This window comes from Molossus molossus, unplaced genomic scaffold, assembly GCF_014108415.1.
Source record: "Molossus molossus isolate mMolMol1 unplaced genomic scaffold, mMolMol1.p scaffold_m16_p_1, whole genome shotgun sequence".
NCBI lineage: Eukaryota > Metazoa > Chordata > Mammalia > Chiroptera > Molossidae > Molossus > Molossus molossus.
Window position 1 is genome coordinate 229889336 of NW_023425344.1, and position 15155 is coordinate 229904490.

At 43.3% G+C, this 15155-nt stretch overlaps 1 protein-coding gene across 1 annotated transcript; it reads left to right on the top strand.

The window, feature by feature from the left end:
* The first annotated feature begins 4374 nt into the window (after positions 1-4374).
* Positions 4375-5059, top strand: LOC118638310 (nascent polypeptide-associated complex subunit alpha-like). Its single transcript, XM_036274042.1, is given in 1 exon segment — positions 4375-5059. A coding segment is annotated over 1 exon segment (648 nt). The 5' UTR covers positions 4375-4411.
* The last annotated feature ends 10096 nt before the right edge of the window (positions 5060-15155 follow it).

Consider the following 15155-nt stretch of genomic DNA (forward strand, 5'->3'; position numbering starts at 1 on the left):
TGTTTTTTAGGATTTTTTTTATATAAAACTGTTTTTGACTCCAACCTAATATTTTTGTCTTTTCATCAAACTTTTGCATCAAACTCGGAGTTTGAAAATAATAGGTTTATTTATTCATGTGTACCTCTCTTAAAGGCACAGGATTTTTTTTTTTTCTCTCCAGGTTTTATTTTGTTTTGTTTTTAATTCAGTGAACAGAAAGGAGGTGAGATTGGGGATTTCTCCCGAGGACCCTAGCTGGGTTAAGTTATATACTTCAGGGACTACCCTAATGACAGTGTAGATCCCTCCCCACCATTGGGTAGGGCCAGAATAGGATTGGTATCACACAGCCAGAATTTCCTGTGCCCTTAAATGAAATTGTAATTGTATAAGGGTGGGCAAACGTAGGTTTACAGTTGTCAGTATGCAAAACACAGAGTTTATTCCTGTGTTATTATTTTTTAATTACTGTATTATTTATTTGTATTACAACTGTAAACCTATGTTTGCCCACCCCTGTGTATCATTTATACCTAAGTATAAATATGTTGGGTGTTAATACCAACCAACGAGGGTTCTACTGAAGGGTCCCATGGATCAAACTGTATCAGGTGTGTTCCTGGAAAACATGGTGGTGGTAATTAAGTAGTTGTTTGTCAAGGTTATATGAGTGATTAAATTGGTACCTTAGGGCCCAGCTGGTGTGGCTTATTTGTTGAGCATTGACCCATGCACTAACAAGTCGCTGGTTCGATTCCCTGACAGGGCACATGCCCAGGTTGTGGCCTGATCCCCAGTGGGGACATGCAGGAGGAGGCCAATAGATGTTCTCTCTCATAGATGTTTCTATCTCTCTCTCTCTCTCTCTCTCTCCCTTCCTGTCTCTCTAAAATCAATAAAGAAAAAAATATAAACAAAACCAAATAAATTGGCACTTCAGGTTTCTGAATATTAATAAGGTGAGCCAAAGTGGGAGTCCAAGATGGCAGCTGATTAGGTGGAAGCTACACTGACCTTCTCCCAGGACCAAACTGGAATTACAACTAAAATATAGAAAAACTATCCTGAATAACTAACTGCAGACTAGCTGGAGAGAAGCTTTATAACCTTATAAGGACTTAAAGAGGAAGCCACATGGAGACTGGTAGGAAGTGCAGAGCTGCAAGAGGGCTGGCTGGGTTCCCACAGGCAGCAGCTGAAGTTCTGGAGGGATATCTCAGCTGTGGGGCTTAGTTCCTGCTGAGCACTATAGCTGGAGGCTCATTAAGTGACTGAGACTAACAGATAGGCTGCAGGCTGAGGTGGATTCCTGGGTGCTTTGAGTCTTTGCCTGACCTGCTCCTGGACCTGGCGCTAGTAAAAGCAGATCTTGATCCACACATGGTCCTTTCCATGTGCACCCAGGCCGAGTAGAGGGAGCCACAAGCTGTGGATTACTGATAACTCTAAACAGGCTGCTCAGGGCCAAGCACAGACAGGGTCTGACATTGGCCTGCACCAGAGTCCCCAGAGAGGCTCAGACCAATACAACCAGTGACCAGCTTCAGACAACAACAGAACAGGATCCAATAAGCTTCACAAGCAGCTACCCACAGGGATATATTGGCAGGCACCAAACCCTGCTGAGGCAAATTCTGTTTCATGTGATCAGCACCTGCACAGCAGCCTGCACACTATATTGTGGGTTGAGCCTCACTATCAGCTGGCCTGAGGGTTGAGCCCATGAACAAATAGGTCAATAGCAATCAAGACTCAATTACAACAAGAGGGCTCACACAACATGCACAAGGGACATTCTTAGAGCATCCAGTTGTGGTGATCAAGGAGACTGTGTCATTGAGTTCCACAGGTCACCTACTACATAAGGCCACCCTACCAAGCCTGGGAGTCATAGTATATATACCTCATACACAGAAGTAAACACAAACAGGCAGCCAAAGTCGGGAGACAAAGAAACAAGCCCCAAATGAAGGAACAAGAGAATTCTCCAGAATAAGAGCTAAATGAAGTGGAGGTAAGCAATTTATCAGATAGAGAGTTTAGATTAATGATTATAAGAATGCTCAAGAGCATGAAAAAGGATATAGAAACCATAAAAAAGGACCAGTCAGAAATAAAGAATGCCATATCTGAAATAAAAAATACACTGGAAGGAAGAAACAGCAGGCTCAATGAAGCAGAAGATCAAATCAGTGATTTGAAAGACAAAGTAGAATAAAAAAATGGATCAGAGCAGCAAACAGAAAAAATACTTTTAAAAAATGAGAATAGGCCCTGGCTGGTTTGGCTCAGCAGTTAGAGCATCGCCTGGCGGTCTGGAGAGACCCAGGTTCGGTTCCTACTAAGGACACATAACTTGGTTGCAGTTTGTCCCCAGCCCTGGTTGGGTCGTGTGAGTGGCAGCCACTCGATGTGTCCCTTTCACGTCGATGTTTCTCTCTCTTTCTCTCTCTCTCCCTTCCACTCTATCTGAACAAAATATTGAAAAATGGCCCTGGCCAGTTTGGCTCAGCGGTTAGAGCATGGGCCTGCGGTCCGGAGAGACCCGGGTTCGGTTCCCACTAAGGGCATGTACCTCAGTTGCAGTTTATCCCCGGCCCTGGTTGGTTGTGCGGGTGGCGACCACTTGATGTGTCCCTTTCACATCGATGTTTCTCTCTCTCTCTGTGTTCCTCTCTCTCCCTCCCACTCTGTCTGAACAAAGAATGGAAAAATGTCCTCGGGTGAGGATGATAAAAAAAATATATATATATTGAAAAATGTCCTTGGGTGAAGATAAAAAAAAAAAAAAAAGAATAGTTTAAGGGTCTTTTGGGACAATACGAAGCATAAAAACATCTGCGTTATAGGGGTGCCAGAAGGAGAAGAGGGAGAGCAAGAGATCAAGAAATCATTTGAAGAAATAATGTCTGAAAACTTCCCTAAACTGGTGAAAAAAGACATACAGGTCCAGGAAGTGCAGAGAAACCAAAACAAGATGAACCCAAAGAGGCCCATTTCAAGACACATCATAATTAAAAGGGCAAAGATTAACGACAAGAAAAGAATCTTAAAAGCCACAAGAGAAAGGCAGTCAGTTACCGACATAGGAGCTCTCATAAGACTGTCAGTGTATTTCTCAACAGAAACATCTCAGGCCGGAAGGAATTGGCATAAAATATTCAAAGTGATAAAAAAAAAAAACAAAGACCTACAACCAAGGCTACTTTACCCAGCAAGGCTATCATTTAAAATTGAAGGAGAAATAAAGAGCTTCCCAGAAAAGACAAAGCTAGAGTTTGTTACCACCAAACCAGCATTACAAGAAATGTTAAAGGGCTTGCTTTAAGAAGCAGAAGAAGAAACCCTGACCAGTTTGGCTCAGTAGTAGAGCATTGGCCCATAGACCAATGAGTTACGGGTTCGATTCCGGCCAAGGGCACGTATCTCGGTTGCGGTTCATCCCCAGTCCTGGTTGGGTCATGCAGGAGGCAACCAGTTGATGTGTCTCTGTCATGTCAGTGTTTCTCTCTCTCTCCCTCTTTCTCCCTCTCCCTCACATCAATGTTTCTCTCTCCCTTCCTCTCTAAAAACAAAACAAAACAAACAAAAAAAAAACAATAACAACATATTTATTTATTTTAAAAATATTTTTCTATTGATTTTTTTAGAGTGAGAGGAAGGGAGAGAGAGATAGAAACATTGGTGTGAGAGAGAAACATCAATTGGCCTCTTCCTGCACGCCCCTCACTGGGGATCAAGCCCACAGCCTGGGCATGTGCCCTGATCGGGAATTGAACCAGGACCTCTCAGTTCATAGGACAACATGCAATCCACTGAGCCACACGGGCTGGGCAATAAAAACATATTTTTAAAAAATTGACTAACCTTTAACCAGACTCATCAAGAAAAAAAGAGAGAAACCAAATAAATAAAATCAGAAATGAAAGAGAAGTAACAACTGACACCAAAGAAATATGAAAGATTGTAAGAAAATATTATGAACAAATATATGCCAATAAACTGGACAATCTGGAAGAAATGGATAAATTTCTAGGAACATACAATCTTCCAAAACTAAATCAGGAAGAATCAGAGAATCTGAATAGACATATTACATTAGTGAAATTGAAGCAGTAATAATAAAAATAAAATAACTCCCAACAAACAAAAGCCCTGGACCAGATGGCTTTATAGGTGAATTTTACCAAACATTCAAAGAACTAACACCTATCCTTCTCAAACTATTTCAAAAAAATTCACAAGGAGGGAAGACTCCCAAGCTTATTTTACAAGGTTAGCATTTATCCTAATTCAAAAACTAGATAAAGACACAACAAAGAAAGAAAATTATAGGCCAATATCTCTGATGAACATAAATGCTAAAATCCTCAACAAAGTCGCTCACTCTCTTTCTGCTGCCATCTTGGTTCCGCATTCACTGCACAAAATGCCCAGTGAAGCCACAGAAACCGGCCCTGCTACAGAGCAAGAGTTGCCACAGCCCCAGGCTGAGACAGGATCTGGAACAGAGTCTGACAGTGATGAGTCAGTACCAGAGCTCGAGGAACAAGATTCCACACAGGCAACCATACAATAAGTCCAGCTGGTGGCGGCAGCTGAAATCGATGAAGAACCAGTCAGTAAAGCAAAACAGAGCCGGAGTGAAAAGAAGGCACGAAAGGCTATGTCCAAACTGGGTCTTCGACAGGTTACAGGGGTTACTAGGGTCACTATCCGGAAATCGAAGAACATCCTCTTTGTCATCACAAAACCAGATGCCTACAAGAGCCCAGCTTCAGATATCTATATAGTTTTTGGGGAAGCCAAGATCGAGGATTTATCTCAGCAAGCACAGCTAGCAGCTGCCGAGAAATTCAAAGTTCAAGGTGAAGCTGTCTCAAACATTCAAGAAAATACACAGACTCCAACTGTACAAGAGGAGAGTGAAGAGGAGGAGGTTGATGAAACAGGTGTGGAAGTTGAGGACATAGAACTGGTCATGTCACAAGCAAATGTGTCAAGAGCAAAGGCAGTCCGAGCCTTGAAGAACAATAGTAATCATATTGTAAATGCTTTTATGGAATTAACGATGTAACCATCTAAAAAGAACAACCTCTTTTTTTTTCTTCCTTTTCTTTTTTTTTTTTTTTTGGTGTTTCTAGAGAGTTACTGCAGCTTGGTTTGAAATTTGTACTGTTTGTATCATTAATAAAGTTATAACTTCTTATGGGATAAAAAAAAATAAATAAAATAAAATCCTCAACAAAATATTAGCAAACTGAACCCAGCAATACATTAAAAAGATCATACACCATGATCAAGTGGGATTTATTCTGGGGATGTAAGATTGGTACAATATCTACAAAACAATAAACGTGATACACCACATAAATAAATAGAAGGATAAAAATTACATGATCATATCAATAGATGCATAAAAGGCATTTGATAAAAACCTAGCACCTGCTTTTGATAAAATTCTCAGCAAAGTGGGAATGGAAGGCCCATAACTCAATGTAATAAAGGCCGTATACGACAAACCCACAACCAACATCATATTCAATGGGCAAAAACTATCAGCATTCCTCTTAAGATCAGGAACAAGACAGGGATGTCCGCTTTCACCACTCTTATTCAACATGGTACTGGAAGTTTTAGCCACAGCAATTAGACAAGAAGAAGAAATAAAAGGCATCCGAATTGGAAGGAGAAGTACAACTGTCATATGCAGATGACATGATATTGTATATAGAGAACCCTGAAGATGCCAACAAAAACCTACTAGAACTGATCAATGAATTCAGTAAAGTAGCAGGATACAAAATAAATATCCAGAAATTAGTTGCATTTAAAAAAATATGTTTATATTGATTTTCTAGAGAGAGGAAGGGAGAGAAAGAGAGAGAAAGAGACATCGATGTGAGAGAGAAACACCAATCAGCTGCCTTCAGCACGCCCCTCACTGGGGATCAAGCCCACAACCCAGGCAAGTGCTGCAACTGGAAATCAAACCAGGACCTCTCAGTCTATGGGTCAGCCCTCAATCCTGTGAGCCACACCGGCCGGGCCAGTTACATTTTTATACACCAATAATAAACTATCAGAAAGGGAAACTAAAAAAAAAAAAAAAAAAAATCCCATTCACAATTGCTTCAAAAAGAATAAAATACCTAGAAATAAATTTAACCAAGGATGTAAAAGACCTATACTTGGAAAATTATAAGACACTGAAGAAAGAAACTGAGGAAGATACAAATAAGTGGAAGTATATACTGTGTTCATGGATAGGAAGAATTAATATAATTAAAATGTGTGGGAGACTGTTTGCATGGCATCCATTTTGCAAAAATCTGCTCTGCCATCTCCTGCCCCAAGGCAGGATATCTCTGTCTGCATCTCTGCATACAATGTTTCTGCATTCCTTTAAGTAACCATTTACTCAGCCAGTTATGCTGTTTGTCTTTTGTTCCACCTGTGATATTTACATGATATTTACTTGAAATTGCTTCGGGGTGGTCACCACAGACATGCTTGGCAACAAATGTTCTTGTTTTTCTGCTCCTTGCCCTATATATACTGTGGATCTCCCCAGAATAAATGAGACTTGATCAGAGCCCTGTCTTGTCTCCATTTCTCGTGTCTCTTGTCCCTCCTCATCCTCACTCCCCCTCTAGAGTCCTCGTTGCTCGACCTGCGGGACGGGTCAAAAATGTCCAAACCACCCAAAACAATCTACACATTCAACACAATCCCTATCAAAATACCAATGGAATATTTAACAGAACTAGAGCAAACATTTCAAAAATTTGTATGGAACCACAAAAGACCCCAGATAGCAACAATGATTTTGAGAATAAAGAACAAAGTTGGAGGAATCACCCTACTTGATATCAAACTATACTACAAGACTACAGTAATCAAAACAGCATGGTACTGGCATAAAAACAGACATATAGATCAATGGAACAGAACAGAGAGTCCAGAAATAAATCCACACCTTTATAGTCAATTAATATTTGACAAAGGAGGCAATAATATACAATGAACTAAAGATAGTCTATCCAATAAATGGTATTGGGAAAATTGGACAGTAACATGCAAAAAAGAAAGAAAGAAAGAAACTAGACCACCTTCTTATACCACACACTAGAGTAATCAGAATGGATTAAAGACTTAAATGTTAGACTTGAAACCATAAAAATCCTAAAAGAAAACAGGCAATAAAACCTCAAACATTTCTTGTAGCAATATCTTCTCTGATATATCTCCTCAGGCAAGGGAAACAAAAGAAAAAATAAATGGGACTATATTAAACTAAAGAGTTTTTGCACAGCAAAGGAAACCATCAACAAAATGAAAAGACAACCCACTGAATGGAAGAACATTTCACCAATGATACATCTGATTAGGAGTTAATATCCAAAATTTATAAAGAACTTATAAAACTCAACATTTAAAAAAAATTAAAAATGAAACTGCCTTATGACCCAGTGACTTCACTTCTGGGAATTTACCTGAAGAAACCTGAAACACTAATTTAAAAGAATATATGCATCTCTATGGTCATTGAAGCATTACTTACAATAGCCAAGATTTAGAAGCTGCCCAAGTGTCCATCAGTAAATGAGTGGATACAAAAGCTGTGGTACGCCCTGGCCAGTTTGGCTCAGTGGTTGAGCGTTGGCCTGCGGACCAGAGAGTCTCAGGTTCCGTTCCCACTAGGGGCATGTACCACAAAAAAAACCACACAAAAGATGTGGTACATTTACACAATAGAATACTACTCTACCATAATAAGGAATAAAATTTTATCCTTTGCAACAGCATAGATGGACCTGGAGAACATTATGTTGAGTGAAATAAGCCAGTCAGAGAAAGACAGTATCATATGATTTCACTCATAGGTAGAATTTAAAGAACAAACTGAACTACCAAGCAAAATAGAGACAGACTCATAGAGAGTAGGCAGACAGCTCTGGTTGGGGAGGGGAGTTATGGGAGGTGGCAAGATTGAACAACAACAACAACGACAAAAAACCAGAGTTCTTGGGAACATGGATAAAAGGGTAGTGATTATGGGAGTGGAGAGGTGGAAGAGGGCATAGAGGGATAAATGGTGATGGAAAAAATTTAAAAAATATATAATTTAAAAAGGAAAATTACGTTAGCCAAAAGTTTTTTTGTTTTACTTTGTTTTTCTTTATTGACCTTCGAGAGAGAGGAAGGGAGAGAGAGAGACAGAAACATTGATGAAAGAGAACATTGATTGGCCACCTCCTGCATGCCCCCACTGGGGATCAGGCCCACAACCTGGGCTTGTGCCCTGACCGGGAATTGAACTGGTGACCTCTTGGTACATGAGTTGACACTCAACCATGGAGCCACACTGGCCGGGTTAGCCAAAAGTTTTTAATGGCTCGGTGGGTAAGATTGTTGGCTCCATTGCCATTGTTATCTAGTTTCCAGGGTACCCCTGATAGTTGTTTAAGACCATATGTTTCATTGCCAAATTCATCTTTTAATGGTAGGATATCTGCCTTTCAATGGCCAGTGCTATTTAGTAATCTATTCCCCCAATGAACTGAGCTATTAATGGATTTGACTTCATAGCTAGTATTGTTACATACAGGGTGAAGCTATGGCTGGTGATATTGATTCTACAGTATTATTATATAGACAGAGGAAAACTTCTCCCCAAAATGAATCTGAGCCTAATTGGTTTCTAATGCACAGGGGTGGGCTTGTCACTAATGTGGGCGCCTGCCCGACAACCTCACAGTATATGGCTGCCTCTTCCTTTTTAACCCACTGAGTGTAGCCCGCCCCCAGCCCAATCATTCACTGTGCGGGTGTATAGAGTATAGTCACATCCTGCATATGACCCACCGCAGTGTATTAGGGAGGCTAAACTTACAGCTTTGAGGGGAGGGTCCTCACCAGCATTTATTTTGGTGCATATCCAACAGTTTGCTAGGTTGCCTATCTGTGCTGCCTTTTGGACGGCCAGGGCCCATGGATGTTTAAAATTGGTTGCGAGAAGGAATTTGGGGATAATGAGTGAGAGGAGGGTGAAAGAAAGGTTTGGACCTGGATGTTCATAGTTTTAGGACTTATGTTATGAGCTAATATATCTCAGGGAGGAGTCCTCCTGTAAGAGAAAAGTCAAGATGATAACCTAAAGGTTGAAGGTATCAGTTTAATGAGTATGGGATGGGATGTTTTGGTTTGTCTTATTTTATTTTTATTTAGAACACATTTTAGCGGCTTGGTGATGATGCTGTCATTTGGCTTTCCTTCTATCCCCACTATTTCTCTTTGGTCATATTCTCTGTCAAGTCTTCAAGACTAAGTAGGTGGCCACTGTGTTGACTTGGAAGTCGACCTTTTTTATCCCCTACGGTCAGGGTCAGCCTGAGCTCCTCAAGGTAACTCTCAGGGCCTTCTGAGGAGACCTTCATCCCCTTTATTCCTCTTTCCCTGCCTGCACCATCTGTAGGGACGGGCACTCCATTTAGTTTTCTTTGGAAACGTTTGGGGCATTATCCTTTCCAATGCCCCTCTTTGCGTATGGTTGGGCACAAGTCTTTAGGGCTGTTGAGGTGCCCCTGTCCAAGGACCCAAGTGACTCACCAGAAGGGTGGATCTCATCGTCCCCAGGAGCGTGGTTGACCCTGAACCGCCAAGACCAAAATGTTGGCTATTCTCTTGGGCCTCCTTGGCTTCCACCTTGAGGTCTTGGTTGTTGAACGTTTGGAAGGCCAGTTCCGCCAATCTGAAGGTTGGGGTGGTAGGTTCTGTCTCCAATATTGCAGTTTTTTCCTACTGTCTGGAGCACTTGGTGCTATAAAGTGGGACCAAACTACTGCATTTCCTTCTTTAGACTCTGGGTCAGTACTGGTGTAGATGCACAGGCATGTCTTAGGTCTTTCTAAGAAAGCACAGGGATTCTCTTTAGGTTCCTGGGTGATTTCCCAGATTCCAATTAATAGGGTTCTCTGCCAGCTGCCCATATTCCCTTAAGGATCATATTTCTAAAATGGCTAAGTCGGCCGCCTCCTATATTGCCCCTAAAGTCTCAATTAAGATCCATCTTGGGCATGGTTTGTGCTCCTTGTTGGTAGATCTTATGACCTGCATTATCCCTATTAATTTTGCCTGCTTCTTCGCTAGCCTTTGTAAGAACCAGGGTTTTTTCTTCCCTTCTTAATAGGACATTTAAGAGGGTCTGGATGTCTGCCCGGGTGGGGTAGTGGGTCTGGAACATTCCCCTGACCAGGTTAAGAAGCCCTCTGGGTCTTCTCTTACTCCTTTAGAGTGTGCCTTCCAATGATACAGGTGTGACAAGGCAAAGGGTACACACACAGTCACAGGCTCTCTTTCTCCACTGAGAACTTCTGTGAAGGAGAACAACCTTCCTGTTCCCCCAGGTTGGGACTTGTCTCACTGTGAGTACTGGCCATGCTAGGGCCTGGGTGTGGATGAGGTGTGGGACAGGGTTGAGGGGCTGAGGGAGGTGATAAGGCAAAAGGTGAGGGGGTTGAAGTGTTCTCAGAAGGGGATGTAGCATCCTGTCCAGGGGAGGGCTGGCCATTAGAACTAGCTGGTATTGGGGGTCACTTGGCCTGGGGAGGGAGGAGGTTCAGGAGGGTCTTCTGGTCTTGAATTTAGAATTGGCAAAACTGATTTGGTTTTCTAGGGTCCCCTTTCAGGATGTAGTCCTACATTTTTTTTTTTTTTTTAATCCCTTATTTTGGTACAAGGCCATGAAAAATTGACATAGGGTTTTCATCGCATTTTGGAGATTGTGTTATAATTTAGAGACCTGTTTACTGGCCCTGATTCGCCATCCCCCAGTTCACGTTGGGGTCAAGTGGTTTTTACGAAGGAAAATAAGCAGCTTCTCAGTTAAGGGATGATACTGAATGTCTTCCGATTCTGTTATAAGCGCCCCAAGGGGGATTGTTCCGGGATTGAGTTCCCCATGTCCTTGAAGTTTTATCCCTTACTTGCTGCTACCCTCCCAGGGGCTTCCGCGTGGTTAGTAGACACACAAATCCCCCAGAGCAGGCCCGGACCAATGACTCCTTCTTCCCCTCCGGCGGTTGCCCACACCTCCAGAGGCAGGTATGGAGATACTGTCCACCAGGGCCTGCGACAACAGGCCCCTGTTCCCATCTGCCTGGACTCTTCCCAGTCCAGCGGGGTGGCCTTGGGGTATGATAAGGTTAAGCTTCTCCCATCTAAGAGGCAAGCACCCAGAGCAAGAGAGGGGATGGGAGTGGGGCTAACAGGCTAAAATCAGCCGGAAGGCTTTCTCCTGCTGTTAAGAGAAGTGTTTTCAAAAAGGGCCTGGACAGGGCGGTCCCTAGACCCTCGGAGCCAGCTCCCTTAAGGTTGGTCCAATTTTAGGTAGTCTCTGGAACCAGGGCCCAGGGGCCCCTAATTGACTGTCTTTCCCTTGGTACCAGAAAGTGACCTTTCTCCCTTCAGCTGCATCTGTGAACATTTGCTGAGCAACTGCCTCTTTGATAAAGGGTCCCCCACGCTAGATGGCCGCGACGGGCAATGGGGGACAAAGACATACAGACAGGAACTCAAATCTCTCTTTGCATCTTTAAAACCTGAAAAGAATCTTCCTTCAGGGAGGGGAGAGTGGGTGATTTTATAGTGTTCCTAGCTGCCTGGACATTTGCTTCATGTGGGCAGGGGCCAGGTGCCAATCTACCCTGTTCTGGGACCAATTTATCCTTTCCCGGGAGTCCTCTCATGTCAAGTGCCTACTCCTAAGTGACCTGTGCCCACAAGATGTGGCAAAAGTCCTCTGAGAGCAATTCATCGGACAACACAGGACAGATGTAAAATGCAAAGCAGAAAACCCTTACTGGTCGCCGTCCCTCCCTGCTGCCTTCTTCCTCCTGTCCAGACTCCGGGTGCCCGTAGCTCCCCTCTCCCTCCTCTCGGATCCTCTCAGGGGAGGATCTTACCTGCGACCAACGACTGACCGCGTGCTGGGTGCCCCCTGGCACAGCCCTGCCTCCCCACAAGCATCCTCCTCAGCCTTTCGGGGTTCTTCCCTAGGCGCTCACCCTCGCTGGGCTGAGACCTCCAGGCTTAGTGTTTCAGTCTCGGGGGCTCCTGCTCCCAGCGGCAGAGCACAGGGCAAAGCCGGCCCCTTCGGGCTGGTGTCTGTCGAGCCTCAGGTGTCTGGGTGCCGGAAGCAAAAAGAAAGGCAGAAAAGACCGCTAATCTGTAACTAAATCAGATCATCCCTACTATGGGAACCCGGGAGTTTATCTTTGGAAGTTTTCATTTTGATGAAGTTTAGCAATTTTTTGTCACGCTTTTTGTGTCCTGAGAAATTGTTGCCTATGCCCTGGCCGGTTTGGCTCTGTGGTTAGAGCGTCAGCCCTCGGACCGAAGGGTCTCAGGTTTGATTCCCAGTCAAGGGCACGTACCTGGGTTGCAGGTTTGATCCCCGTCCTGGACAGGGCACGAGTGGGAGGCAATCAATTGAGGTGTCTCTCTGACATCGATGTTTCTCTCTCTCTCTCCCCCTCCCATCCTCCCTTCTAACTCTCTCTAAAAACCAATGGAAAAATATCCTCAGGTAAGGATTAACAAAAAAGGAGAAATTATTGTCTCACCCAAAGTTCTTTTGTATTTTCTCCTAGAAGCTTTATATTTTAATTTTTATGTTCAGATCTATTATTTGTTTTGAGTTAATTATTCTATATAATGTAAGAGTTGAAGCTGTAGATAAAAAAGGGAAGAAGGGGCCATACACTACCCCTCACAAGCTCAGAGGAGGCCAGCTGTGGGCCCAGAAGTTACCACATAGGACGATAAACATTCCCGACTAAACGTGGGTCATGGCGGGTACTCACATCCTGGGCCTATAGCTTTCTTGACCAAGTTCAGTGTTTACCTAAGTGAGCTCGTCTTTCGTCTTTTTGCATCTAAGGTATCATACCTTTGAAATGTCAGTTATATTTTTACAGACCCCTCAGGGCACAACTTCCCAGCAGAGCAGGAGACCACAGAACCCCTCACTGTTACCTTGTTCCTGGAATACCATCTCTGTGTGCTGTAATTGTTACTTAATAACTACCCTGCACCCTCCAATGTAAAACAAGAGTGTGTCCATCCTTTCACTTTTTATCCAATCCCAGAGGTTTCCCTGCTTTGCTTCTCCTGCCTCCTTAATCTACCATGGGTGGATTTCACGTAACCCGGCTCCTCCTTTGATGCTAATGTATAAAATAAACCACACAACTGCCAGTCTCTGGAGCATTTTCTCAAATCGTTGAGATTTTGCCTTCCAGCAATTGTTATCAGTTTGGCTCAAATAAACTCATAAAAATTCTCTACAGGTTTGGAGGTTGACAGAGGTTATTTTCCTGAGATATTTAGCTGTTCCAGCACCATTCGTTGACCAACTGTCCTTCCCTGTTGGGTTAACGTGGCACTTTTATAGAAAAATCAACTAACCATATACATGTGGGTCTATTTCTGAACTCTCTAGTCTGTTGTATTGTTCTAGATGCCTATCCTGATGCCGACTGCATTTAGTTACTGGAGCTTTGTAGAGAGTTTTGAAATCAAGTAGTGTGATTGATTTCTTTTTCAAAATTTTGTTTTGGCCCTGGCAGATGTGGCTTGGTTGGTTGGAGCACTGTCCGGTGCACCAGAAGGTCGCAGGCTTGATTCTTGGTCAGGGCACGTACCTAGGTTGTGGGTTCGGGCTCCAGCTAGGGCACATAGGCGAGGCAACAGATTGATGTTTCTCTCACACTCGATGTTTTTTTTTTATCCTCACCCGAGGACATTTTTTCGTTTTTTGTTCAGATAGAGCGGGAGGAAGAGGGAGAGAAACATCGACGTTAAAGGGACACATTGAGTAGTCACCACCCACACGACCCAACCAGGGCCCGGGGCAAACTGCAACTGAGGTACGTGCCCTTAGCGGGAACCGAACCCGGGTCTCTCTGGACTGCAGGCCGACGCTCTAACCGCTGAGCCAAACTGGCCAGGGCAATCGATGTTTGTTTTTTTTCTCTCTTCCCTTCCTCTCTTTAAACTCAATAAACATATCTTCTGGTGAGGATTAAAAAGAAATTTAAAAAAATTTTAGTTTTGGCTATTCGAGGTCCTTTGCATTTCCATATAAATCTTATCAACTCGTCAATGCCTACAAAAAAGCTAGTGCTTATCTTTTTCAATGCTTTACACTTTTCACTAGTTTCCCCCAGTGCGGAGGGTAAAACTCCTCAACAAGACAGCGCAGTGCAGCGGCCTGTGCCACCTCCGCCCGCCCACCTCACCAGCTCCCCTTGGCTCAGGCGGCATCAGCCAGTCTTTCAAACTCTCCATTCCTTAGAGACCTTTTCTGTCTCAGCCCTGTCTAAACCAGGTACTGATTACAATCTTTCTTTAAAAAAATTTTTTTTTTCTTTATTGATTTTAGAGAGAGAGGAAAGGAGAGGGAGAGTTAGAAACATCGTTGAGAGAGAACATCGATTGGCCGCCTCCTGCATGCCCCCCACTGGGGATCAGGCCCACAACCTGGGCATGTGCCCTGACCAGGAATCGAACCGGTGACCTTTTGGTGCATGGGTCGATGCTCAACCACCGAGCCACACCAGTGGGGCACTGATTACAATCTTTTACCATGTTCTTTACTTCTCCTTCATGGCACATAGCACTTTGTAAAGTGATATATTATGTTCATGAGCTTATTTGTTTACTAGAAAGTAGGGGCCACACCTATTTGTTTGCAGCTGTTATTGGTAATGCTCAGTGCAATGCCTGGCATGGAAATAGCACCTAATATATTTATTGGCTGATGAATAAAGGCAGATGTAATTTTCTGAATACGTTATTGGGGCAAACCAATATATATCTGTATGGGATGATTCTTAAGTCATCTCAAGTAGTTCCCCTTTAGTTTTTAAAATTTTATTGGAGTGACACTCGTTGATAAAATGATACAGGTTTTAGGTGTATAATTCTATAGTACATCATCTGTATATTGTGTCCACCGCCCAGTCTCCTTCCCTCGCCATTTACCCCCCTTTACCCTCTTCTTCCTGCCTCCACCCCCCTTTCCTCTGGTGATCACCGTACTGTTGTCTGTGTCTATGAGCTTTTTTTTTTTTTTCTTAATCTCTTCACCTTTTTCACCCAGCCCACCA